The sequence below is a fragment of the Eubalaena glacialis genome, chromosome X (genome assembly GCF_028564815.1).
Source record: "Eubalaena glacialis isolate mEubGla1 chromosome X, mEubGla1.1.hap2.+ XY, whole genome shotgun sequence".
NCBI lineage: Eukaryota > Metazoa > Chordata > Mammalia > Artiodactyla > Balaenidae > Eubalaena > Eubalaena glacialis.
This window is the reverse complement of record NC_083736.1, coordinates 75,406,716-75,432,207: the sequence shown is the minus strand read 5'-3', so window position 1 is coordinate 75,432,207 and position 25,492 is coordinate 75,406,716. Positions and strand designations below refer to the sequence as shown.

The following is a 25,492-nucleotide window of genomic DNA, read 5'->3' as shown; positions in this document are numbered from 1 at the left end:
CAGACTTATATGTGGGTGGTGTTAGTGGAGGCATGGGGGGAGTTACTGGCATGGTGATTATTAGCTTAAAAACCATTCAATGGTTACTTTTAAAATAGTTACTCCAGAGTGTGTGTTGTGCGTGTGTGTGTGTGTGTGTGTGTGTGTGCACTTGCACGTGTGTATAATTAAAAGCAGCCAAGAGACTGTGATTTTAAAATTGGCTATTCTTCTATTTAAGCATTTTTAACAGATATGTGTAACAATTTTAATTTTAAATATTACATAATTTAAATGCACAATTACTTTTGAGTATCACTGGTCTGTCACTTACTGAATAGCTTATTTTTCTACAAAAGTCTTGAAGACAAATTTAAGCAACAATTATCAAATGTATGAGAATTCATTTTATTTCTTTTTTTCCTCTTATAAGACACGAGTTTAAAATGTAAGACTTTATTCCTTTACAATGTGAGCCCAGATACTTTCATACTCTCCTACAGCAATGAATGAGACCCATGGCATATACTGCCCTTCAATTGTCCACAGAACTCCTATTGATATTAATGAGTTTTTGCTCAAACTGATTGTGGTCATTTTATGTGGCCTGAAGTGGTCATTTTGTTGTGATTTGCATATTGGTCGCTGCAGGGTATAGTGTATATATCATTTCTAAAGTGCCTAGGGATCTTTACAGAGGAAAGGTGGTGCATAAATTGAAAAGATTATTATTGCCTTTATTTTAAATTCTTCTATTTGTGAGTTCTCTAAATCATGCAAAAATACAGCACAAAGTGCAAATCAGATGTGCAGAGAAAACTCCAAAAATAAAATTTTTTAAACCAGCAATTTTTAAATTATCCACTTGTAGAAGTATTTTTAATCCATTGAAAACAAAGCTAGTTCATTTTCTAATTTGACAGACGACATCAAACCAGGACTTGCAGAAGCATAGCACTAAGGGGTAGAAGGGAGTATAGGATTTGAACTTCCACTATGGGTGCAATCCCTTCTATAACTACTCCTTAGTTCTGCTCTAAGGAGGTCAGTGAGGAGCACCTCAAGAGCCAATATCATCAACGAATCCATGGATAGTGATGGAGGGAGGACTCAGGGTGGATGAAAGAGCTACTTTGAAATGTTACTTTAGTTTCACTTTTAATGTAAAATCTGGAGAAGTTAGGCTTTTCTCTCCCAGGATAAAACATGAAAAATGAAAGTTATTAAGGAAAATATGTTTATCTAGAATTTCAATTACTCTCACCCTCAAGGCTCAGCATTCAGAATTTTGGGTTAAACATACTTGGCTCTTCTTCCTATGATGAAAGAAATTCATCCGTAGAAAATTGCTGTTTACTGTTGAGCAAGTCAACCCCTATCCCTTAACAGTGGCTATTATACACTATTTTGAGCACAGTCCCTGATTATGACAATAGATATCACAAATCCGATTTTTTTTGTTATTTTTCTAGGCCACCACAGGTTCAAGACAGACCTCTGTCTTTGATTCTTATATTTTCTACATGTGTATATACATGCAATTCTGTGGGAACAAAGAAAAAAAAAACTGATGTTAATTAAACATGAATATTACCAACACCACCACAGGTAGACTGTGAATAGTAAAACATTGAAACAATATATACCTCTGTGCAACATGTCCACCTAGATAACTTTTTTCTGCAGTTTTGAATCATGTGCCATTTGAAGCCAAATAAGCTACTGCCCCTGGTCCATAATCCTCTATTTTCTGTGCTTTAAAAATATGACATCAAGCAGTGATTTTAGCAGGTAGAATGGGTATCTATGTGGTTTTCTGTGCTCAAAATGCAAGTATTATGGAAGAAATAATCTTTTACCAGATATACATTCTGTGCAACAAATCTCTTTTTAATATTGGTCTGGTGGGGAGATACTAACATTACTTTCCATGCTCACTTTTATAGGAGGCTTTTCCATGTCTATGAAAGGGGGGCAGAGCAAAGACTGATCTCAGATCTAGTCAAATCTGGGAGATAATCAGCCACATTATAATGAGATTCTCCTGTATGTGAAAAATAACTGGGAAGATAAGAAGAAATCAATATTAAAAACACTTATGACCCCCATTCCTGCCAAAAATCTATGCTGATAGACATTTTTTACAAGATGACAATGCATGCAAGCAGTCAGTTCCGTGTGTGTGTGTGTGTGTGTGTGTGTGTGTCAGAGTTTGGGGGAGGATCTCTCAAAGTAGTTTTTTTTTTTTTTTTTACATTACATAGTAAAAAGACAAAAGTTTGATAATAGTGATTTTTTTTTTCTTTACAACTGGCTATACCAGAATAGTATGGGCACAGTCTGTGTAGCTGGAAAGATGAAAAGACATACTTAATGAATTGGTCAATGAGTTGATTTCTTTCCTGTCTTTGAGCACAGTCTGCTTTCTGTTAAATCATCTAGTCTGTGTGCAAGTGCAGGGATAGAGGGAGGGTATGGGGAGAGGGGGCATGTTTACAGTTGTGAGTGTGTCTATGCACATATATTAAATAACGTAGAGTTTCACCCAAAAGCAAGTTGTCCCATGATTCCCTTAGAGAGTGAAGCCACCTCATAATAAGGCCTTTTTGATAGTTAACAAGCTCCCTTGGAAAGCATCCAAGATGAACCCATCTTATACTAAATCTTCCTTGATAAGGGAACCCAGTGTCCCAGCTAGTGAGTAAGGTAATGTGTGCATAGGTATAAGTTCTACAATCATATTTATGAAAGAAAGCATAGTGATCTAATGTATTTTTCACTGGAAGGCGCAAGGGTTTAATTTTGTGGGTTCTGTTTACTAGAAAAATAGTCTAGGGTCATTGTATGTGATCCTTCTGTCTCCACCTTTTTAGAGGTAACAGAAATTAACTGGATTTTGTTTTGGAGACTGCATTTCTTTAAATAATCCTCTAATTTTTGAAATGTTCTACTAGCAGGGCTCTTAAGAGGAGATACTTTTATTTCATCTTAAAAAAATTGATTTCAAATATATTTTATATTCATTTTTCTTAATGCTTAAAAAATTAACATCTACAAATGAGTAAGTTGGAGGATTGCTATTTTTAAAACTACTGTCTGGGGGTATGTATAAAAATGTTTTATCCTTTTATTTCACAGAATGGATGAGTATTGAGTGGTATCAATTCACAAGGTATTGTTTTGCATTGTTACTTTTTCTTTCTTTCAAGACTTTTTTGAAAGGGTCACATGTTTGGATTTTTAAATACCAAATCATAGAAATAACTTTCACAATTCTGAGGTGCCATATGCATCTTTAAAAATATCTGACAGGTGGAAAAAATACATTCTTTTCTTTGGAAAACTATGTTTTAACCTCTAATCATTTTTTACTTCTCCATTCTCCCCCTTCTTCTCCTCCCTCCTTACTAAAAAAGATATTTTGAATAAAAACAGAAAATTATTTTTGCTTTCACACCATTAAATATGGTTAAGTATTATTTTTCCTTTTGAACCCACGGAATCTTTTTATGGGAGAGAGAGATACTGCTGTGAAGGACTGAGAGAAACTGAGGCCAAAGCTGCTTCTCCTACAAAGGAGTTGGTTGAGAATTGGGTGGTGACAACCTCAATACAAAGAATGTCCCAGGCAGAGGCACCAACATCCCCTGAATTTTAATGAAAATGTCATGGTAATGATATAACAAGGTTGATAAGGAGGTCATCATAAAAGCCAACTAGGCCTTGGTTATATATTAAGACAAAGAAAAGAGACAGTAAAGGAAACGAGTCTCATAAATATGTATAAAATATATGTAGTCAGTAATACATAGTAAAATACTGATAGAGAGGTGTCTATATGTATATATTTATACAAGTAGTATCTCCTAAAATATCCACTTATGGTTCCATTAAAGAATGGAGAATACACTGTTAGTTGGTTTCTGTGTGCTTTAGTAAGAAAAGGTATAACTTTTTAATCAATTCAAATTTTTTCATAGGATACTGAAAGAGAAAGAGATTAGGTGATATGAATGGAAACAGAAACAGTGGGTTTAAGACTATGGCTTTTGTGCTTGTAGATACATCTCTATAAAATCAGTATTACTTATAAAGAGAGAGAGGCCCATGAGTACGCACACAACATGTAGCATATTTCATACACAACACTCACATGTGTATGGTGCACTGTGCAACTGTAAATTATTAGACAATCTGAAAAAATGATAATCATTACCTTTTAAAATAATTAAATAATTTTGCTTTGTCTAACAAAAAACACTTCAGAGTATAAATTGAAGAGAGTTTTACTATTGGAAAATTATACTTAAATTTATTTTCTGTTACTAAAAATACATCTACAAAAAAAGTTGGTTAAGGCATGTGTGTACATACAAAGCTTTAAAATATAACTGCTTCTGTTTTAGTAAATTACTCCTCAGCCATCACTACAGGTAACTGTCCCTTATTTTATTTAGGGTCTTTGATAAAATAATAGAGGTGAAATTGTATGTAGGAGTGGGAAGAAGAGTAATACATCAAACTTTTACTCCAAATGTCTCCATGTAATCTATTTTTCTTCCCCCAAAACTCAGATAGGAATGGACAGAATTCAGCCTTATTGGGCAACACTAAGTGGACAAGAGTTTACCCAAGTTTATGGGCCTTGGAAGAGCCTTAAGAAGTAGAGCACTTCTCCTTGCATATAGTCATCTTTCCATTCCTCATCAGGGGAATGGGGCAGGGGAATGGGGGCTCACCTACCAGAAGGGCATCAGCTGGGAATGGGGAAGAAGAGGAAGGAGGGTGGTTGCAGCTAGTTGAGATGAAAGCCTCAGCGAAGATCTGGGCCCAGTTTCAAACGGAGCAGTTCCAGAGAAGGGTCTAACTGCTGGACTAGAGTGAGACACACTCCTTTTGGAGAACGTTAATAAGACTTCACCTCCTGAAATGAACACCCTGCCCCATCAGCCTTCCCCAACATTCCGGGTGTGTTTTGCATGATCGTGGGTGTGATAACAAGCCATGCTGTGTGAGTGTATGAAAGGCCAAAAGTCAGTGAGAGAAAATCAAAAATTAATACAATGACTAATGATTTCTAACCTGAAGCAAAGCACATGCAATGCTCACCCGGAACCTGCCTCTGTTTAAACGCTTCACTTCACACACCACACAATAAAGCCAGGAGAAGAAGACAGATTTTTTTTTTTGGAAAAATGTTTTATTTAAACCTTTTTAATCTTTTACAACAATAAAATATTGCGTCAATATAAACCCCTTGACTAAAACTGTTCACATCAAATATTACAGTGAATTGTTTTACTTTTGACACCCAACTCATCTTTGAAAGAGTTTCCTTTTAAACACAATGCAGAATTTATTGAAAATAAATAATTGCTGGCAACTGCAATAGGCAATTTGAATAAAATAGTTGAAAAAGCAACTCTTAATGAAAATAGCGTTTATTATACATCGGTTACTAAATGAATAAACTAAATGATCTTTCTTTAAATTAATAACTTCAAAAACGTTTTATACAAAACTGTACAATTATAAAGTCGGCAGAAATATTTGGGTTAACTCAGGTTTGAATCATAGCGCTTAACTGCAAAGAAAAAAAAATCGAAACAAACAAAGAAAACCCTAACAGTTGTAAAACATGAACTCCTTGTGGGGGGGAAAAATCCCAGAACTGAAACCCAACTACCAACAGAATGCAGAAGCTTGGCAAAAAAAGAAAAAGGATCTGGGATTTGAATTAACACATGCTCTTCGACCGACAGCTGGGGGAGACACAGTGTGGTGGACCGGGGCCCTGGCAGCCCTTAATAGCGCATCCTCAAAAAGCGGCCATAGGCTTTCAGGTCCTTATAGGTAGTTTGAAGCTTTGTCTACCGCAGCTGCGTCTGGAGGTCGGGACAGGCGGCCGGCCCGGGCTTACGGAGCCCCCAGCCAGGTCTGGCGAGCAGCGACTGAGTGTTTGGGTGCATGTCCGGCCCAGCAATGTGTGCTCCTTGGGAATGAGGTGAGCCTCCGGACCTGGCATGTGGACATGAGAGCTAGCAATAAAGCCACAGCAACTGCATAAATTTTGGTTCTCTACACAGACTAGCGAGATTTTTTTGTAGTTTCTTTTTTTTTTTGTAAATAGTAAGACGATACACACAGCTATCTACACACACACGTTTGCACGCGCACGCACACACGCACAGAGACACATACACACAGAGAGATATAAAAAGAAGAAGAGGAAAAAAACCCAGCCACCCGGGCGCTCGCTAGCTAGCTCAGTCTTCGCCATGGGCTTCTACCAGCTGTGTTTGTTGGAGGCGCGGAGATGGCTCCCCATGAGCCCACTCAGGGACAGCCGTATATACGGGAGAGGAGGTGGTACGCGGCTAGACCAGAATCCCTGCGACCTTTGCCAATCATTTCATTGTCCTTCTGCACAGAGCAGAGAACGCCGGTCCACCACCCCCTCGCCACCCTTCCCGGAGGGTTTCTCACTCACGGAACAGGCAGTGAACTGGAGGTGAAACGAACTGGAAAGCGTTGACCCAGTCTGTCGCCAGCGTCTCCGGGTCGGGTCGTCGTCTCCAGCTAAAGCAATCGGGTGTGAAGGCAAAGTCCTTCGCCTAGAAAGGCCAAGGTGGGATCGAGCTGGCAGTCGGCCTGGCAAAGCGCGGGGCGGGTGGAGAGCTCCGAGTGCAGGCATTAAGGACTTCGGGAGGTGAGGAGCACTCTCCGCTCCTCAGGAAGACTTCTTTCGCCCGGTGCAGCTGCGGAATCCTTCCAGGGCACCCAGATGCGCTGTGGAAGCCTGTGGGGGCTCCACAGTTGCGGGAAGGAGGGCAGAAAGCTTCGAAATCGCCTCTCCTCCTTCGTACTAGTTTGCAAACAGAATCGGCTGCCTATTGTGCCTACCCTAGGCACTCGGCTACCCCCCGGAAAAAAAATTTTATATATATGTGTGTGTGTGTGTGTATATATATATATATATACACACACACACACACATATATATGTATGTATCTCCAATATCATCAACAAACTCTCTCCACTGTACCCTCTCTTCTCCATACAGATTTGGGATAGGGGATCGGTGGATGGGTAGGCATCTCTCCCCCTCTTCCTTTTCTAAGCAATTAAAAAACCATCAGCTCAATGAAGGAATAATAGTAGCAATAATAATATGGAGTGGTCGATTAGATACAAATTGTCTCACAAATATTGTGTACAGCTTATAGTAAAACACCGCAGACATTTAGAAACGCTATAGAAGTTTTAAAAAATGCAAAACTAGTCTATTGTAAAACAGATTTCACCTGAAATACAGCTGCTATAACCAAGGCGCTGAAAGGTTATTCAGAGGCACACATCTGTCTTCCCACCCCCCTCCCCCATCCCTACCCCGCCCCCAAGTTACCCCACTCCTTTCTCTTCCTAGAGAGGAGCGACCAAAAACAAAACAAAACAAAAACAAAAACAACAAACAACCTTACTCAAAGTAAACAATATATATTGATCAGCAGAAAAGGTTGGAGGGAGCTGTTGCCTGGCGCAGGGGATATGAGGTCCCCGCCTGGATCGCTTAAGGCAACTGTGTATCCGCGTTGAGAAGCCTGAATGCGTGTGTGTGTTTTCTTTCTTAATATGTTAGAATCCCCTGTTTAAAAAAAAAAAAAAAAAGTGGAGGGAGGGGGAAAAGAAAGAACGAACAACAAAAAAGAGAGAGAGAGAGACAGAGAACTAGAGAAATAGCAATTAAAAAGCTGGAGTAAAAGGAAGAGAGTGGAAGAGAAAGAGAAATCCGCGCTGCTCCCAGTGCGGCCGGTTGCTTCCTCGCTTCCTGCAGTCAGAGATCGTGGCAGGACGTGTCTGTTTTCACCGTGTGCGTGTGCGAATAAACCTCATGTGGCTGCTGATCCCCTGGTGGAGTCATTCTTTTCTCTTTCTGTCTTCGATTACAGAACCAGACACGCACCACTTCTTTCTCCAACTGGAGGCTGTCTGCCAGCGAGGAAATCTCCTGCGCGGCAGGCTTGGGACACTTGAGGAAATGCGTCTCCAGTACGCCCTTGACACTCACCTCGATAGAGGTTCGCTTCTTGCGCTTGCGGCCCTGCGCCGCGATCTTGTCAATGCTGGTCGGACTCCCTGTGGACGAATCAGCCTCCTCCAGCCACTTGTTCAGCAGCGGCTTCAGCTTGCACATGTTCTTGAAGCTCAGTTGTAAGGCCTCGAACCTGCAGATGGTGGTCTGAGAGAACACGTTGCCGTACAGTGTGCCCAGCGCCAGCCCCACGTCAGCCTGCGTGAAGCCCAACTTGATTCTTCTTTGTTTGAACTGTTTGGCGAACTGTTCCAACTCATCCGAGGTTGGTGTCTCCTCGTCCGAGTGGTCCTGGCAGTGGTGCGAACCTAGGTCGCCGTGGTCTGGGGGTTCCCGGAGCACTGGGTGTAAGCTCTGCGTGGAGGCAGAGGCCGGCGGTGGAGTGAGCCCCCCGTGCTCCAGCATGCCGCTCACTGTGAAGCCCGGCTGCGAGTACACGTTAAGGGGTTGGCTGCTCGACGTGATGGACGGATTCGGAGCCGGGCTCGCCCCCCAGGCATTCGGATGGTTAGTGTGCGGAGAGTGGTGGGCGACGTGCGGAGAGCGGTGATGGATGATTGCGCCCAACTGTAGGTCTTCGCGCCCAGGCTTCACGTCTTGCTGTTCCAGGGGGCTGGTGGCCAGTGTGGAAGACCATGGGCCTCCATCGCTCAGACTGGTCACCCAGTGATGCCCGAGGGGATGCCCATTGCTAGGAACTCCCTGCAAGTAATCACTTTGGAGAAGTTTCTGAGGGTTTCGGAAAGGACTCCCCTGCTGCATGCCCGCAGAGTCCGCATGGACCATAGAGCTGGAACTGAGAATGCTGTAGGGATTCGAGGCAGCTGTGGCCATGGTCGGTGAGGATCCCCTACTAGTTATAATGTGGCAAAGGGAACAGCTTCAGCCTTTGACATCTATGGTACAGGGGAGCCAAAGCCGCGAAAGCGAGTTACCGGCACCCGCCGAGGCCAATTGCAGCGCGTCTCGGCCTGGCCTTCCGCGGACTCGGCCAATGGCGGCGCGGGAGGCCGGGCTAGCTTTCCAAATTAGGCTGGCGAAGCTCGAGAGTTTCTGTGAGACCCAAGCAGGAAGTGAATCAATCTTTCGGCTCCATTGGCTGCCTAGTGCTGAGTGACAGGAGCTCATTTGGTTAACCCTTCCCCCCACCTCCCACCGCTCTCGGACGTCGCGGATGTTAGTAGAGGAGGGGGAAGGATGAGAGGGATGTGCGTTCGTGTGTGTGTGTGTGTGTGTGTGTGTGTGTGTGTTTGGTGGGGGATAGGGGTGAGGCGGCAAACTGGTTTTAGAACTCTTTTTAGGTTATTTAGATTAACCTAAATAAAGAAGAATATTAAGAAAACAATATAACCAGTTTAAATGTCTTGTAGATTTTAGCGGATAGGGATTTTCCTCAGGTTAATTTGGCGTTCTCGGTTAGTTGTGTGCGGGGGAGTGAAAAATAAAATGCCACTACAAACTTTGAGCAAAGGAACGTCTTCGATAGGACCCTAAATCTGTGAGACTGAAGCCCACGATTCCAATAAGAGCTATTTCAATGTGTTTAATTTCATTTTATCACTTATAAGAAACTCGATACCAAGGTCAGAAAGCATCTAAGAAAGAGATGCCCAGATCCTTCTGAAAAGATTGATTTAGGGCATGAAGCACTGGAAAATTCTGAGAAAGTATTGTAAAATCTAATGTGATACTGGCAAAATCCAGTTATTTTGAAGTTTGTCTCCCAATTCAGTTGGTTAATTGGTAGACTTGCGTTTTTTTTTTGTTTGTTTGTTTTTTTTGTTTGTTTACTGCTCCGTGTCAACTCCCATCAGAGGTCCCACAAATTTTGTCAGGGGCAAGTCTTGCTGAAGTGGGTAACCCTCCTACGCACTCACCCCAGACACTCAGCGAACCTAGTCCCAATAGGTACACAGGAGAATATTCATGACTACCTGCGCCCAGTGTTGTCCCCTAGGAAAATTGTTTTTAACACACACTTCTTCAACCCACCACCAATCCCACATAAGTTGAAGAAAATGGGAAACATTTAGTGTGCCCTGGAAATTCAGAGAGAGAGAGAGAGAGAGAGAGATGACTGGAGGGCTGTTTGGCATTAAGTACCGCCTCCCCCAACCCCAACCCCCCCACCCCCCGCCCCATTCCCATCAAGCTTGAATTTACTTTCAGTTTGGGAAGACGGGACTGTTTTTACATTTTGGTTAAAGGAAAATAGAGCAAAGACTTGTATTCCGCCTAAGCTTTTATAAGTTCGGGAAGGACAAGTCTATGTGCTCCACAGCCCCGTGCAAATGCGTTGCTTGTAAGCAGAGTGGGTGAAATGCAAAGATTTTAGATTTGCTCTAGCTGGGAAAAGGCAACATCGGATACCTAGCACGATCTCTGAAGTCAAAAAATGACCTTTCATTGCATAATTTTGAAGATAACCTAGTTGCATAATTATATTTGCACTTACAGAAGACGGCATCAGAGTTCCCTTATTGGTTTAAAATTCCATTAAATATATTGCAAGAGCTCCTAGGTTAAGCTTGATTTAAATTTGCATACATTTTCATATATTTAGCAGAAATAAAAGAAGGCTTGCAGCTACCAGAAAGTCATTAAGGCATTAGTTTCTCTAAGAAGACAGATCTGAAGAAAATGCAAGAAAATGAGAAAAAAATAAAAACAAGGTGAGCTTATTCTGACATTCCTTTATATAGCTAAAGAGCGTATATTTCCTGTGAAATGAGTAATTTCTTATGAGAGCACAGAGCAGAAAGAGCTTATGTTGGTAAATGTAAACTGTGTCTATTATGCAGGAAAGTCAGGCATCTGGTTGAGATCTATTTCTTTCTCTCCCTCTTAAAAAAAGGATAAACACTTAGTAATTATTGGTAGAGAGGATCATTTGCCATCTTCTGCCCTCCCCCTTCTCCCTCATTGAAACTGCTTTCATTTGCTGGTGTCCTATTGTAAAGGTTTATCTGCTTTTAACCTAGAAATTGATTTTTCCTCTCTCCCTTCCCTTTCCTCCCCTCCCCTCCCCTCCCCTTCCCTTGCCTTCCCTCCCTTCCCTTGCCTTCCCTCCCTTCCCTTGCCTCCCCTCCCTTCCCTTCTCTTCCCTTCCCTCCCTTCCCCTCCTCTCCTTTCTCCTCCTCTCCTCTCCTCTTCTGTCCTGTCCTCTCCTCTTCTCCTTCTGCCCAGGAACGTCCTTTCTTTACTGCCAACTGTGTGTATCTTCCTTTGCAAGAATGCAATCTCATTTGTGCCCGAAATTTTGCTTCATGAAGAAAAAAATAACTTGTTAAAATTAAACAAAAATAAAAGTTTTCCGGCTCTCTGTTAGACTGTCTGTTCAAGGATCCATTTGCCAGTCTGCGTTGGGTCAGTTTAGAGGTCAGAGGGAAACACATTGAAGAAACTATAGGAGCAAAAAGATCATGATCATTGCCATGTTGTTGTTGTCGGTGGGTTCCCCACCCCCACCATTGCAGCTGCGTTTGGTTGAAAGAGTTGTTAATCTTAGCCTGGCCATTCAGGGAGTTAAGGCAATTATCAATTGATAAGACTTTTGCATGAAGAAGAAGTGGATCCTCTTCCAATTCTGACTTGCCTGAGTTCTTAAAAAAAAACCTTCCTCTTGCCTGTGGCTTCGGCTCTGGCTCTGAGCGAAGAGGTAAGGCCAGCCGTGGAAAAGTGGTTCAGACCTTTTGCCCCGAGGCTGGTTGGGGGGGGCGGTGGTGTTGAGGACGGGGCATCTGCACCCAGCGACAGGCTTTTCCACACCGTTGCTTTGCAGTCTTTTAATATAAGAATAGCTTCTGTCAGGAACAAAAACCGATGTTAGTTGTCTTTTTCCTTTCCATTATTTCCTTTCCTTTTTCTTTCTTCCTTCCTCCTTTCCTTCTCTTTCTTTCTTTCTTTTTCTTTCTTTCTTTCGTTTTAATAATTAGTTCCCATGAATATAGATACTGCCTATTGAATTCAGGTGGAATCATGTCCTTTACCAGCTGAGATAGAATCTCTTGCACGTTAGGTGCTTTGTTTTTGAAGAAAATATCTGCATATAGTCAAATCTTCTTGCTGTTCTAACTAATCTGCTGGAGAGGTTTCCTTCGCCTTCTCCTGTCAGTCTAACTTCCCAAGTGTAACAGATGCCGCTCTCAAGCGCTCCTTTCTGCGGCTTCTCTTTATTCAGCCTTGCATATTTCTCCCCATGATCTGGGTTTCCATAGAGAGAGGAATAAAAGGGGGGACCATGGTCACAAATCCCCTGCCCCATGCAAAATAAAAGAGCCTCATTCAATATACGACCCTGTCTGGACATGGGAGAAAAATAAGTCCATGAGAAGCTACTGTTGCAAAGAGCTTGTAACTTATTTTTCATAGACTGCATTTTGCCTTAAACTCAAAAGTTACCACTGGTAAACCTGCTATCTTGGGTAGCTGGGCTAAATACACAGCTTCGTGTTCTCCTCACTGAGATCTTGAAGTCCACTACCAGATCCTCAGATCTGATTTACCCCACCCCCTTCAGAGCTATGGTTTGAATATAATAATAGCTGTCGAACCCTGCCAGGCTGGGGCAGCTAAAAGTTGCCCTGGAGGGGATCCAGACTTAGAATTGGAGAAACTAATTTTAGCAAGTCTGCACACCTATCTCCAGCAAGGCAACACAGGTTTCGATTACCATGCCTGGCCAGCACACAGCACCAACTTCATTCCTCCTAGGGTTGCCTCCACACCCCAACTCGCTACCCCTCCCTACTCATCACTTTGCTTGATTTCTAAGAGGACAATTCAGTTAATTTCCAAAAGCAAGTCAGATCAGCTTGATTTACTTGTACTCATTTATTTGTAACCTGGGGGTTCACAGTGGCTTTCCTCCCTCACAATATTTAAGGATATAAAACAACTCCTGAGAGTCTTCGCAGACCTTACGCCCCCCTCCCTTCCCTTTCGAAGCAAGAAAGGACTCACAAAAGAAATTAAGCAGTTTAATGTAGTTCATGTCGCCCGTTCCTGTGGAAGCCCCCAAGCGTGGTCGCAGTTGGGCAGCCTGTGCCCAGGCTGGTTCAGAAAGTGCCCCGGCCATGGGGATTATGCTGCTTGTAGATTTTATATTTGAGTGTAGATTACGAAGTGTTCTCGCGGCACAAATTGGAAGAGGGGGAGACCGTCTGTGGCTGGGGATGGCTGGGGTTGAGGAGGGGATTAAGGAAAGAAGTCCAAACGGCCAGATTTGAATGTGTATAATGCAGCATGAAGCTCCAGACGGTAGGACATGGCACATAGGCGTGACCTCAAAATTGGAAACTTCACCTTCAACACAAGTTCACTTTGGAAGCAGGATGAGTTACGTTGGGCTTGGTGGGGACAAGTACACATTTTCTTTTTATAACCAGGGAGCTCATGAGGGAAGGGAAACAATTGAACAGCCTCTGAAAGGAAATGAGAAAGAAACCTTTTCCCTGATGTCTGTACACTGAGCTCATGAGACATTCTCAGCGTGAGACACAGCTGCCCTACAAAGCGCCAGTCTACTGTAGCTGCTCTTATAGTTGTTGTTGTTGTTGTTGTTGTTGTTCTTCTTCTTCTTCTTCTTCTTGGCAAACTGCATGGGGGAAGGTTAAGGGCTCAATATTCTGAGGGAGAATTAAAAAAAAATTAGATGGCATTAGCAGACATTAGCCAATACCGATTCAAGCTCAATTAGTTCATTTTAAAAAGATCTCTGTTGGCTTTCCTTGAACGTGAAGAAAAGGATATTTAGAGAAAAGGGGAGAGGGAAGAGTGACAGCATATAGCAAATGCCGCAGCATAAACAGGGTTATTTATAAAGTAAACTATTCATCATGAAAAATTTAATACAAATACCACAATCTTTGAGAACACTAGTCATTTGTTAGCAAAATCCACTGTCAGTGGGGAAGTGCTGAGGCATTGTGTGGCTGGGGCCTCAACAGGAGGGTTAGAGGATAAGGACAATAGAGACCTTCACTGCGGAGGGAAAGGATGCTGGCTCCCACCCTGCCACTGCGTAGGCAAGGTCGAGTTGATCCCGGCTCAGTTTCTCTTCCGAGTTTAGAGTTTACTTCTTCCCTTGCCATTGCTCTATCTTACAGTGTCCAGGGAAAGAACTCTACCGGGACAGAGCTATTGTGCAGTATTCTACGTGGCTATCATTTTTCCCGGTTCTAGGATCTAGGGTGTTTAGAAATCATTGTGGGCATTTGCCAGTCACTTTTTTTGCACTGCAGATAGAGACTAGTTTCTAGGAATCCAGTTAACAGTTCTACAAAATACAGACCCAGTGTGGAATTACCTCTGTGTGTGTCTGTCTCCCTCTCTCTCTGTCTCTCTCTGTCTCTATAATGGAGTAGCAGAATGTTTATAAATTTAAATTGCAGTGGTGGTTTTTAGTTTTACTTTGACTTTTTTTTCTTAAAATCAGAAGTGATGGGAGCATTTAAAAACAAGAAAAAATATTTCCAGCCGCATAATTGATCAGACGGCTTGTAGAGATGATCTATTACTTTAAACTCTGCAGATCTGTGTTCGGGGCATCAATAAGTCCATCTAGTTTACCATTAGACGCTGTTTATAAATCACTGCCTTGGTTAATAGATCCACCCCAAATTGCAATTCACTTCCTTCTTCATGGACGGATTAAGGTTTTAACATGCAAAATTGTAAGAATGCTCCGGCTTCATTCATAACTGAGATCGTGTTTTCCCTGCACTCTTGTTCTCCGTCTCCCTTCCTTAGTGAGTAGTACTTATCTGAAATGGCTAGCATTCTGAGTCCCCGTGCGGTAATGGGACTACGGGAAACTTGATTACAGATCAAAATATGCGCTCTTTCTAGGAAAAGACTTTTAGTAAGTAATCAGCTGAGTATTCGGGGCTCACGTTACTATTTGTGGGTCCTATGGTGGGCAAGAATCTATGTCATATTTGAAAATAAGCAAGCGACCAGATTTAACCTGCTATCATTATTCAGAAATTTCTATTATTTTTTTTCCCAGAGGGATACAGTAGGTAAGCAGGCTGATGATTGTGAGAAAAATGTACTAAAACGTATTTTAAAATCAAGTTTTATAAATCAAATATAAATGTATAATTGATATATGTGAGAGAGAGAAGTATTTGGGGAATAGTCCACTTTGCAAGGACATTTGGGAAACCCATTTTTTACAAGAATATAAGCGCTTCCTCTGTTGTGATTGTTGTGCTAGTTCTGGGGGGAGGGGTGTTTGTTTCCTGAGTGCTCTTAAAAATCTACATATTCTGTAACTTTGGGCCACTTCTTTTGCACTTTGCCCCATTCTCGATTGGGGGAATCAATTTGGCTTGCCTGCTTGGGGAAGAGATCTATTTGATCTGGTATTTCAGTTTCCAGCTGCCTGTGGATACATGCCATAGTGTGTGTGTGTGTACATTTTATATCCAAGAAATTTTTTGGAGTCTCTTTTCAATGCACAAGTGCTCAGGCGGTCAGCCAAAGAACCCAGCCCCCCACCAGGTCTTTCCTCTTGGTGGGTCCGCTCCCCTAACCACGAGTCTGCAGCTAGCCCGCTCTCAATTCTGGTGTTGCTACAAACCCAAGTCCCTTAGCTACAACCTGCAGAAAGTCAGAGCCAGAGAGAATCAAAGAGCTGTCCCAAAGTCCTGTACACGATCTTGGTGGGAGGGAGCGTGATCTGGGCAGCAACATTATCCCTAACCTCCGGGGTAGCCTGGCTGAGATGTTTGGATGAAGCCAAGCAGCTTGACCTGAGATATCCTCTGAGATGCATCCTGAAAAGAGGCGGTTGGGCCAGGACAGGGGTGGGGGCATTCAAATGAGAGATTCTGTGTTAAGATAACTCAGTGGATGATAATTCCTTGGGCTGAATGGGTCCTGTTCGGACAACTGAGCAGCCAGTGAGAGGGACTTATTTTGCCAGCCTCCTGGCATTCACTGTCCTGCTCTCCCCAAGCTCTCGTCCTCTATTTGGAACAGGTTCCATAGGATGGAGACGGCTGAATTTCCCAGGTTGGAAGTAGAGGGAGGTGGCCAGGATCTAGAAGAGCCGGCGCCAAGGCAACTGTGTGAGCTGTGTGAGCCTGGGGGCCAGCCAGCAGTTAGTTTTCCGGGATCCCCTAGACCCAGGTTGAGCACCCTTGTCCCTTAATAGCCACAGTTCCTTGCCCTGTGGGCCCCTTAAACATTTCTAAGTCCAATGTCTCCCTCTCTAGGCCTGCACAAAGGTAAGATGATTAAGGTAACCCTTTCCTGGGAGGCAAGACCCAGCCCCTTTACTGCCAAACACTTTATATTATCACAATTCTGCCTCAGTGACACTCTCCCTTGGAGGTGTGCTTAGGAGAGCAGTGACCCCATGATTCTTCTTGTGTGCATATGTGTTGGGGGTGATAGTCACCCTAAAATATTTTATCCAGGCACTAAGATGTTAACTCAGATCACACTGAAGGCAGCAGGATTTAAACCTCCCTAATCCTCTTTAAAAAGAACAAATTTCCTGTTTATAACAATTGACAGGGGCAAGAGAAACCTTAGGCTTCTAAGGAAACACACAGGGCAATCTAAATATCAACACTCAAATTTTTCTTTTACATCCTAAATATTCCTTTTAACTTACTCAAATAATAGTGAGAATGAGGCTCTCTCATTTCCCCCACCTACCCTCTTCTTACTACTTATACTTTCAGAGAGAGATTGGGGTTCCTGTTTGCAGTTAAACTATAATTCAATCATATCTGTTCTCATCTTTACCTTTAAATGCAATATTTCCCCAGGTGCTTGATGTAAACATTAGAGATGCACTCCCCCTTAAATAGACCACATACACCTTTGTGTGTGTGTGTGTGTGTGTGTGTGTGTGTGTGTGTGAGAGAGAGAGAGAGAGAGCAAGAGAGAGTTTACAAGGCTGAACTTTGCATATTGAAGTACAACTTTATTTGAGTGTATATTGCATTCAAAAATGATCTGAGCTCTGTGTCTCTGTGTATGGATCTCGGCTCTGCAGAAGCTGAGTCTTAGAACTGTGGAAGTTTGGTTTTCCTTTAACTGCTAGTTGACAGCTTTGTAAAGAACTGAAATTTGTCCTATACAAACACCCACACTGGTGACAGAAAGAAGCATTTGAGTCCTCCCCCCTTTCTTTGCCCCTCAAAGTAGAAGAACTGAATTTTCAAACACATTCTGTATGTTTTCAATATTCTTGAGGAGTCTGAAAAGTTTTCTAAAGAGGAGGAAAATAAGTCACAACACACAAATAGAAACACTTCGGGAAAGATATAATATGCTTTTTTTCTGAAATTTTACTACTAAAAATGGAAAGAGACCAAGCTTTCTAAAAACACTTCTAGTGAGATGATGACTTGCATTATAAACAGATTTACTCTTCTCTTTTCATGTCTTTAGAGCAAGTCTCATCCCAGACAACTGTATTTAAAACTCTATTTAATTATCCATCCTACCATATTTTAAAAGGTGTGATATCTGTACCTGCTATGGAAGGAAATCAGAATACAGTTACTGGAAATTGTGGGGGATGTTGTAGAACAATACAATGAAGTTAGAGTAGAAAGAAGTGTCGTTAACTTTTCAGTAGCCTTTAAGCATTTTTTATAAACTCTTCCAAATACTTGTTTGGAAATAAAAATTTTCTCTGCCATGTACAACATATCAGAAAGCACTGTGTCTTCATGGGATAATACTTTTGGAGGTGATTATTGGAAGTAAATAATGATCATAAATAAGCTAGCTCTGATGAATGATGAAGGTTTGCTGAGAAAGATATATTAAAGTGTTCTTAGCTTACATACTTACAGCTGGACCCTCTGTTTTCAAACGCTTTGGAGTATTTCTGGTTTGGTGGATCTGCAAACTGCTTTGAAATGACTAGTAGTGTGTAAGTAGATTGCAAGTAAACCTAGTGAATTGAGATCATTCTCTATCAGTTTAATATATGTTTTATAGTTAGTTTAGCATTCTGATTTGATTGCCTTAGTAATGTGAATTGCCTACAGCTACTGATGATACAGCTTTAATTCTGTTTTAAAGGTCATGTAAACATGTGCCTGTAGCATAAGGAATGCAAATTCAATTCCCTTTTAATGTTTCCTCACATTTACTTCACAGCCTTCACCTAGAAAATAAGCAGGATTTAATATAAAATTATTTTAATGTTATGATTTCATTAAGATCCTTTTTCAATGTTTTACTTTTCCTTTTGCAGGGTAAAGAAGTCTTCCTCTGCTTTGCAGTGCATAGCTCATGCAACATACATCACTCATACTGGAGGCAGAAAGATATTTTTGTTAAGATCTTTTCACTTTTCCAATGCTTTTTACTAATAAAGAGCTGAGAACTTCATTTCAGTCTCCCTGTAGCTGCGGGTAAAAAGGACACAAAACAAGCTAGATAATCTAACCACGTTTTAGATTGCAGTGGAGAGAGAATATTGTGCACGTGTTTAGGAGGCTCTAGTCACAAGCAGTTTTACAATATGAACATATGATCAAAAATGAACTGTGGAAAGCATATTATCAAAAAGAAAAAAAATATTTAAAATAGAATTGACACAGAGAAGAATGCTTTAGTTGTTCCAAATTAATATAAAAAGCATATAAATTATGGCTTCAAAGTTCTATGACTTAAATATTGGTTGTTATGCAGTTATTTTTTACACTGCTTTCTAAAATATATTAAGACCTTGAGATTAATGCAAGATTATGCCAATAGATTACATTGAAACTTTTTCTTTGAAACTTTTAAAAATGTGCTTTAAGAAATTGAGTAAATCTTTACAAAACAGGTAATTGTTAGTGTTAAGAGATAGTCATGTGGGGTTAAGAGCAGTGAGGATGTAAACATACAGGTTGAAATGAAGTGGAAAGCTGAACTTAATGCTTGTGGTGATGCCATTTTGCTCTATATATCTCTGTTCATATATCTCTAAACTAAAACTTGTTCACACTGAAATTAAGTTGTAGATAATGTTTTCAAATATCTTTTCCTTAAATTGAATTGTCCAATTGATGGAAGTGTTAAAAAATAAAATAGAAAATATATATACATCAATTGATTTGTTAGCATATTTTTAATATAACAAAAATAAAAATGCATAAATGAAGCCTGAATGTCACCAGTCTCAAATGTAGTTTCATTTGCTATTGAGGAACAATGATTCAGAAGTTTGGAATTCAAATTTGGAAGATGACTGCAGTTATAGGGTAGGAAATGTGTTTTGTTCTGTGTTTATGTTGTAAAATTGAGTGTTATCCACCACAGGTGAATAATCATGAATGCCCATAGTGGAAAAGAGCTATGGGCATGAAAACCTTAGGTGCTGATCTAAGTGGTTGATTTTTAAAAATTTTCCTCTGGTTTTCAGCTTACACTTTTCAAGCACTTCTTGTTTTTTGTTTTTTGTTTTTTTCCTTTTTCTTAGTAGCAGGGAACTCAACATACAAAGTTTATGTTTAAAGCCTGGAAAATTTTCTACATATTCATTAACACCTTGGACTCTAACAATATAATACCGCAGAGACAGCTGATTGGTGATAAAAATCAGTATGAAAGTAGACTCTACTTTCTGTGAATTGGCCCTGCTGCCTTTTGTCAGTATAACAAAATTGAAATTTCATGAAAATGGCTTTGTTTTTTGTTGTTATTTTTACATAATCTTAGTGCTGTACACATGTTCTTAGAATGAAACCTACAACTGGGAAATCTCTGTCACAGACAAATTGTAAAAATTCCCAATGTGATTTGCCTTTGATAGGAGACCCTTAGTTACATGACTATTTACTTGCTTAAGGAAATTTAAAATGTACAATGATGCAAGTCTTACATTATTTTGGAATTTGCATTTTGAGCAATAGATCCTAAGGAGAAAATTTCTGGTTTTTTCTCCTGACTTTAAGGACCTTGTTCACAGAAGTGCTCCTTTAAATAGAAATGGACAGTAAATAATATAGAACTCCAAATCTAGATCACTGCATGGTCTATATGTTGTGTCTGAGCTGAATGTTCATCACTCACACATATGGTTGTATGTATTTGATGTCACCTTAGTTAGAAGATACTGCATCCACAGGTGTCAGTTTCAGTGTAGATACACGTTTTCCTTTGATGGTGCTTTCAGTGCTATTTTCCTGTCAAAAAGATACAGAGATACTTCTCACAGTTGAAATTAGCTGTTTCATGACTGCATGCTCTTTCACCAAAAGAGAGAAACTTGTTCATGTGTGAGTAGCATGTATCTCAGGTGCTTTACCTGGAGTAGTTGCACTAAAAATAACATTTAAAAATGGGAAAAAGCCCCAAACCTCAGCATTTACATCTCATCCAGGCATGCTGTAATCCACTTGCTAGATAGTTAGTGGCCATGCTTCTTTAAGTTGCATGCATACATACACATAATTGAAAAACAGGGTGCTTTTTAATGCAGTTAAACCTACCATCTTTATTTTCAGAATCCTTTCAACTGAAGCCTATTTCCACAGTTTTCCAATATCCTATAGTTTTCTTCATTGAGCAATGGCACCTTCTGTGTTGTGAGAATGAGTGGTTTGAACACAAACAGGTTATATAGAAGCAGTTTGTGGCTGATTCTATTAATATTGCCCTTATCAGTAAGTACCTTCAAATATGAAGAGGTGTAAGTGACTTTATTAAATTAAATATGGCATTACAAAGCACGTGTCTCTTGTCAAATCACTACTTTATATAGTAATAGAGATGGAAATTCTTTGTTATACCTATTCAGAAAAAGTTTACATATTCACTTAAAATCAACTTTATTATAACTGAGAGAAATACAATTTGTTTCAAACAGTGAACCACAATTCAACATTTCCTAATAATGTATGTTCTTGTATGTTCTACTGTGTGTTTTTCTTCGTTATCTTCTTATATCTGAAGTTCTATTCCCACCCCCTTCCCTCCACCCCATGTATTTGATCATTTCTCTAAGTCCCTTGGCTGAACCAATCTCTTTTCATGCAGAGGATAAAAAGAGAACAACTTCAAAGTAGGTTCAGGTAATTAACAGCTGAGGGGAATATAATCTAAACCATAGGCCCTGCTTTGCACCCAGGCTGGCTCTCTGAGCCAGCCGGCAAGGGAGTGCCTATTCCCTATAGCATCTAAATCTGCTTCCTCTGAACAGTACTGCCAGGCCTCCAGTTATCACATCTGCATTTCAAACACCATGGCTCTGGCATTAATTATTAATTAGCCTACAGTCACCCTAGAGGATTCAAGTTCCAGTTTGCACATACTTATTCATTGACCTCTATCTTAGTTTTTGTTGGGGGTAAAAACTCAGTAGAATGCTTAATAATTTCCTTTCTCTCAGACCTTCTGTTCTAGTTTCATGGAGGGGAAACAGAATATTTTCCAAGTGAGAATAATCACACAATGGTCCCCAAATTTGTTTACAGTAAAATGTTTTGTCAAATATTGAGGGGCATAGAAGGAATGAAATGATTTATAGACAGTATTGAGTATTGAAATGTACTTTTTACTGTTCAACACATTGACTGACTAGTTTCCTCAAATTGGGAGATATGATCATGTGAAAAAGCCATATACTTCTTTCTCAGTGAGAACAACTGCACAACGTGTAAACTAGATTTCACCCTTGAAAAATACATGTACATGATCAATGAAAATATTGGTAGGTGCATCTGAAAGCAGGAATGCCTAAAAAAACTAAAAACACAAAAATGATTTTTAAAAAAGACAGATATTCTAATTTTGGTTTATTTCAAATAGAAATCTAAAGATTTTTTTTTATTATCAGTAAATATTTCAATGTGTAAATTAAATTATTATGCTATTTGTGATAAGCCTTTGGGCCTAAATATGGAAGCCTTTAAAGAATAGAGTTTAACTGAGTTGAGCTGAGAGTTAAGCAGACTTGGGTATGTATCTCAGACCCGCCACTTAATAAGTGACCTTAAATCTCACATCATTTGAGATTCTGACTACCGTTTAGGAAAATGAGGATAGCATTAGAACCCACCTCATAGGATTGTTATGAGAATTAAATGACAATATATATAAAATTCTTATCATAGTAGCTGACTTATAGTAATGCTCAATAAGTGTTAATTATATTAGTAAATATTTGTTCTATTATTTTATTGTGAGATTTCCATAGTTTGTCTTAATTTGGTTTTATTTAAACATCAGTTCCACACTGCATGTCTCTCCCAATATGGAGTTTTTGAACAACTATGTATGAGCATGAACCCTGTTGTACTACTCAGAAACTACTATCACTAGTGTCCTTTTACCACTCACTTGCCACCTTAATTGTCCCTTCTGCATCCCAAATCCTGTTTTCTTGTTTTGTATTCTGACATTTCTTCTGGAATCTAGTCATCACTGATCAAAATCTCTCCCCTTAATACAAGAACCCCTGTGGGCTTTTCCCAAACATTTCAACTTGTATCCTTGGCATGTGGACTCTCCTCTGGAACCACAGCACCTGTATGCTGTTTCCTTTTCCTGGAATTCGTCCAGGAACCCCTTTCAGAGAAAATGTGACAAGAGTAAGATCTGAGCACAGGTCTTGCTACCTCTGCCAAAACTGAGTCTGTTTCTAATACTGAAGCGGAAAGAAATGTTGTCTTGTTGTCCTGAGTTTAAATTCAGAAATATTGTTCCATACAAATAAAGTTATAAATGGTAGTTAAAGCCTGGTACTATAAACAATGTGCAGTGTTTTGATTATTTTGCTTTTTATGTAGGAAAAATGTGTTTTTATTAAAGATTTATACATTTTAAAATTCTTATTTTACCATGGTTTTCATTGTTACCATTCACATTGGCAGAAAATTAGTTTAGTCAAATAAATGGATCAGATGAGGTGAGAACGTTAACTTACCTGATAATGAGGTCAAAGTGAATTTTAAACAAATAACACAGGTACAGGTATAGAGAACCAGCAAAAATAGTCACCTACAGAACAATCATACCACGTAAAAGATTAAGGATTAGTGAATCAGAGTTTTCTAAGAATGTGGGGTAGAGCTCTGTATCAGGTCTTGCTCCATTTTTCATTTTTAATGAATGACTAAAATGAAAGCATAGAAACCGTACTAAGAGAATTTTCAGGGATAATTAATATATTGTATGGGAATTAAAATTTTGAAAGATTTCAACTGTGGAATGTTAGATAGAGAAAGTTGGAGTTAAATGAGACTTCAAAAGTCATCTAAATTAATACAGAAATCTCTTCTATAGCACTCCTGAACAATGGTCTTCTATTCTTTATTGGGACAAGTCTACTGGTAAGTTCACCATGTCGAAAAACAGCTCATTCCATTTTGGCAGAGCTTTGTTAGAAAGCTATGTCTTATATTGAACCCAACTTCTTCTATCTTAGTTTGGGAAGACTGTTTCCACATGACATCTCTTTAAATATCTGAAAACAATTTCTTTGCCCCACATTATTCCTTTTTTCCATTCTTAATATCCTCAGCTACTCCACCTATTCATCACTGAAGTGGTTTTAAGATCAGTCACTGTATTAGTCGGCTTGGTCTGCCATAACAAATACTATAGACTAGGTGGCTTTAACAACAGAAAGATTTTTCTCACAGTTGTGAGCAGAAGCCCAAGATCAGGGTGCCAATATGGTTGGGTGCTGGTGAGGCCTTTCTTCCTGACTTGTAGATGGCCTTCTTTTCACTCTGTGTGTGTGTGTTTGTGCATGTGTGTGAGAAAGAGAGAGAGAGAGAGAGAGAAAGAGAGAGATCTTCTTCATAAGTCCTATCAGATTAGGGTCCCACCTTTATGACCTCATTTAACCTTAATCACCACCTGAAGACCATATCTCCAGATATAGTCACATTGGAGGACTGGGCTTCTACATATGAATTTGGGGGTGAGGGGAACAGAATTCAGTCCATAGCATTCACAATCCTGGATTCCATAAACTTAGCACTCTTGTTATAGTCAAAATTACTCTTAAAATGTAGTGAACTAAAGTAATCCAGATGAGATCTGAGCAGTGCAAAGCACAATGGGACTATTTTGGACAATACGCCATTATTTTGCTGATATGACCTAAGACTGTATTTAGTTATTTTGTAGCTATTTATGTTGTGTACATAATGCCTAATGAAAAAAATAATAACCCACCACTCACATTTAAACTTTTGGTGACTTTTCTCCATTTTTTTCCTTTGCTTTTAAATGTCTATAAATGTAATTGTAATAATACTTTATAAGCAATTTTATGTGCTGCAATTTTCAACTTAACATTATATTACATGAATTTCCTATGTTATTAAAACTCTTCATAAATATTTTTAAATGTTGCATATTATTTCTTCTTAAGGATGTGCCATAATTTACATAAGCATTCTTTTTTTGTTGATTTTTCAAATACTGTAAACACAGTGAGATTTATACTTGAACCCAAAGTTATTTGTAAAATGTTTTGATTTTTTTGTTCTTAAATTCATCTTGTGGGCACGCACGCATACACACACACACACACACACACACACACACCATGGTTTCGTTATCTCAAATAATAGCTATCCTTCTTAGGATTGTGTCATTAACAAATTTAAGATCCTTATATATCTTGGTCTGCTTTGAAAAAAATTGTTGAAAAGGATAAAGGTCAAAGACAGAGCCACAGTTTTACCACTTGAGATTTCTGTTCTGGTTTACAAAGATCCATTAATCAGCACTCTTTAAGAAAACTTGTATATCAAATTACGAATCCATTATCATACAGCAAAAATTTACCTTACGTCTATCAGGTGAAACACCTGGGATTTTAAAGCCAAAAGGGACCTTAGAGGATCATATATTCCAGGTCCCTAACATGAAAAGTTTTTAATCACTTTATTTTAATTTATTTTGGGGGGGCTGTGTTGCAAGGCATATGGGATCTTAGTTCCCAGACCAGGGATAGAACCCGTGCCCCTGCAGTGGAAGCATGGAACCTTAATCACTGGACCACCAGGGAAGTCCCTGAAATTTTTAATGACGCTTAAAAAGCCACGTTGTGTGTGGCAATCTCATCTAGTAATTCTATCAGAAAAAAAAATGGGATTGGTTCAACATAACTTGTTTTTGGTGAACCTATGATGACATAATCATGCTGTTTTGTTTTTTTTTATTTCTCACAAAAGTTTTTAATAAACTATTTGAGAATTTTACTGGGCATCAATGTTAAGCTTATGGTCTATATTTTCTAGAATCTATCTTTGCTCTCTAGTTAAGATTCAGTTGTTATCTGCCAGTTGACTGGCTCTTACTTACAATAATAATATGCTGAAATTACAGAATTATAATTTTATATGCTAATAAACAACAATGTTTTGGTGTAAAAATATTACAGAGTTAGCAATAAGAGTAAATCTACAAAAATTGCTGCCTCCTTCATTTGAGATACTA

General features: G+C 39.7%; 1 protein-coding gene across 1 annotated transcript; it reads right to left on the bottom strand.

Moving 5' to 3' along the window:
* Positions 1-7,414: 7,414 nt before the first annotated feature.
* On the bottom strand, positions 7,415-8,915 carry POU3F4 (POU class 3 homeobox 4). Its single transcript, XM_061178514.1, has one exon. The coding sequence runs from the start codon at positions 8,903-8,905 to the stop codon at positions 7,814-7,816; it is 1,092 nt and encodes a 363-aa protein (XP_061034497.1). The 5' UTR covers positions 8,906-8,915; the 3' UTR covers positions 7,415-7,813.
* Positions 8,916-25,492: the final 16,577 nt, after the last annotated feature.

What these genes read in the sequence shown, in the direction of transcription:
- POU3F4 (XM_061178514.1), bottom strand. Translation starts at nt 8,905, where the DNA reads ATGGCCACAGCTGCCTCGAATCCCTACAGCATTCTCAGTTCCAGCTCT.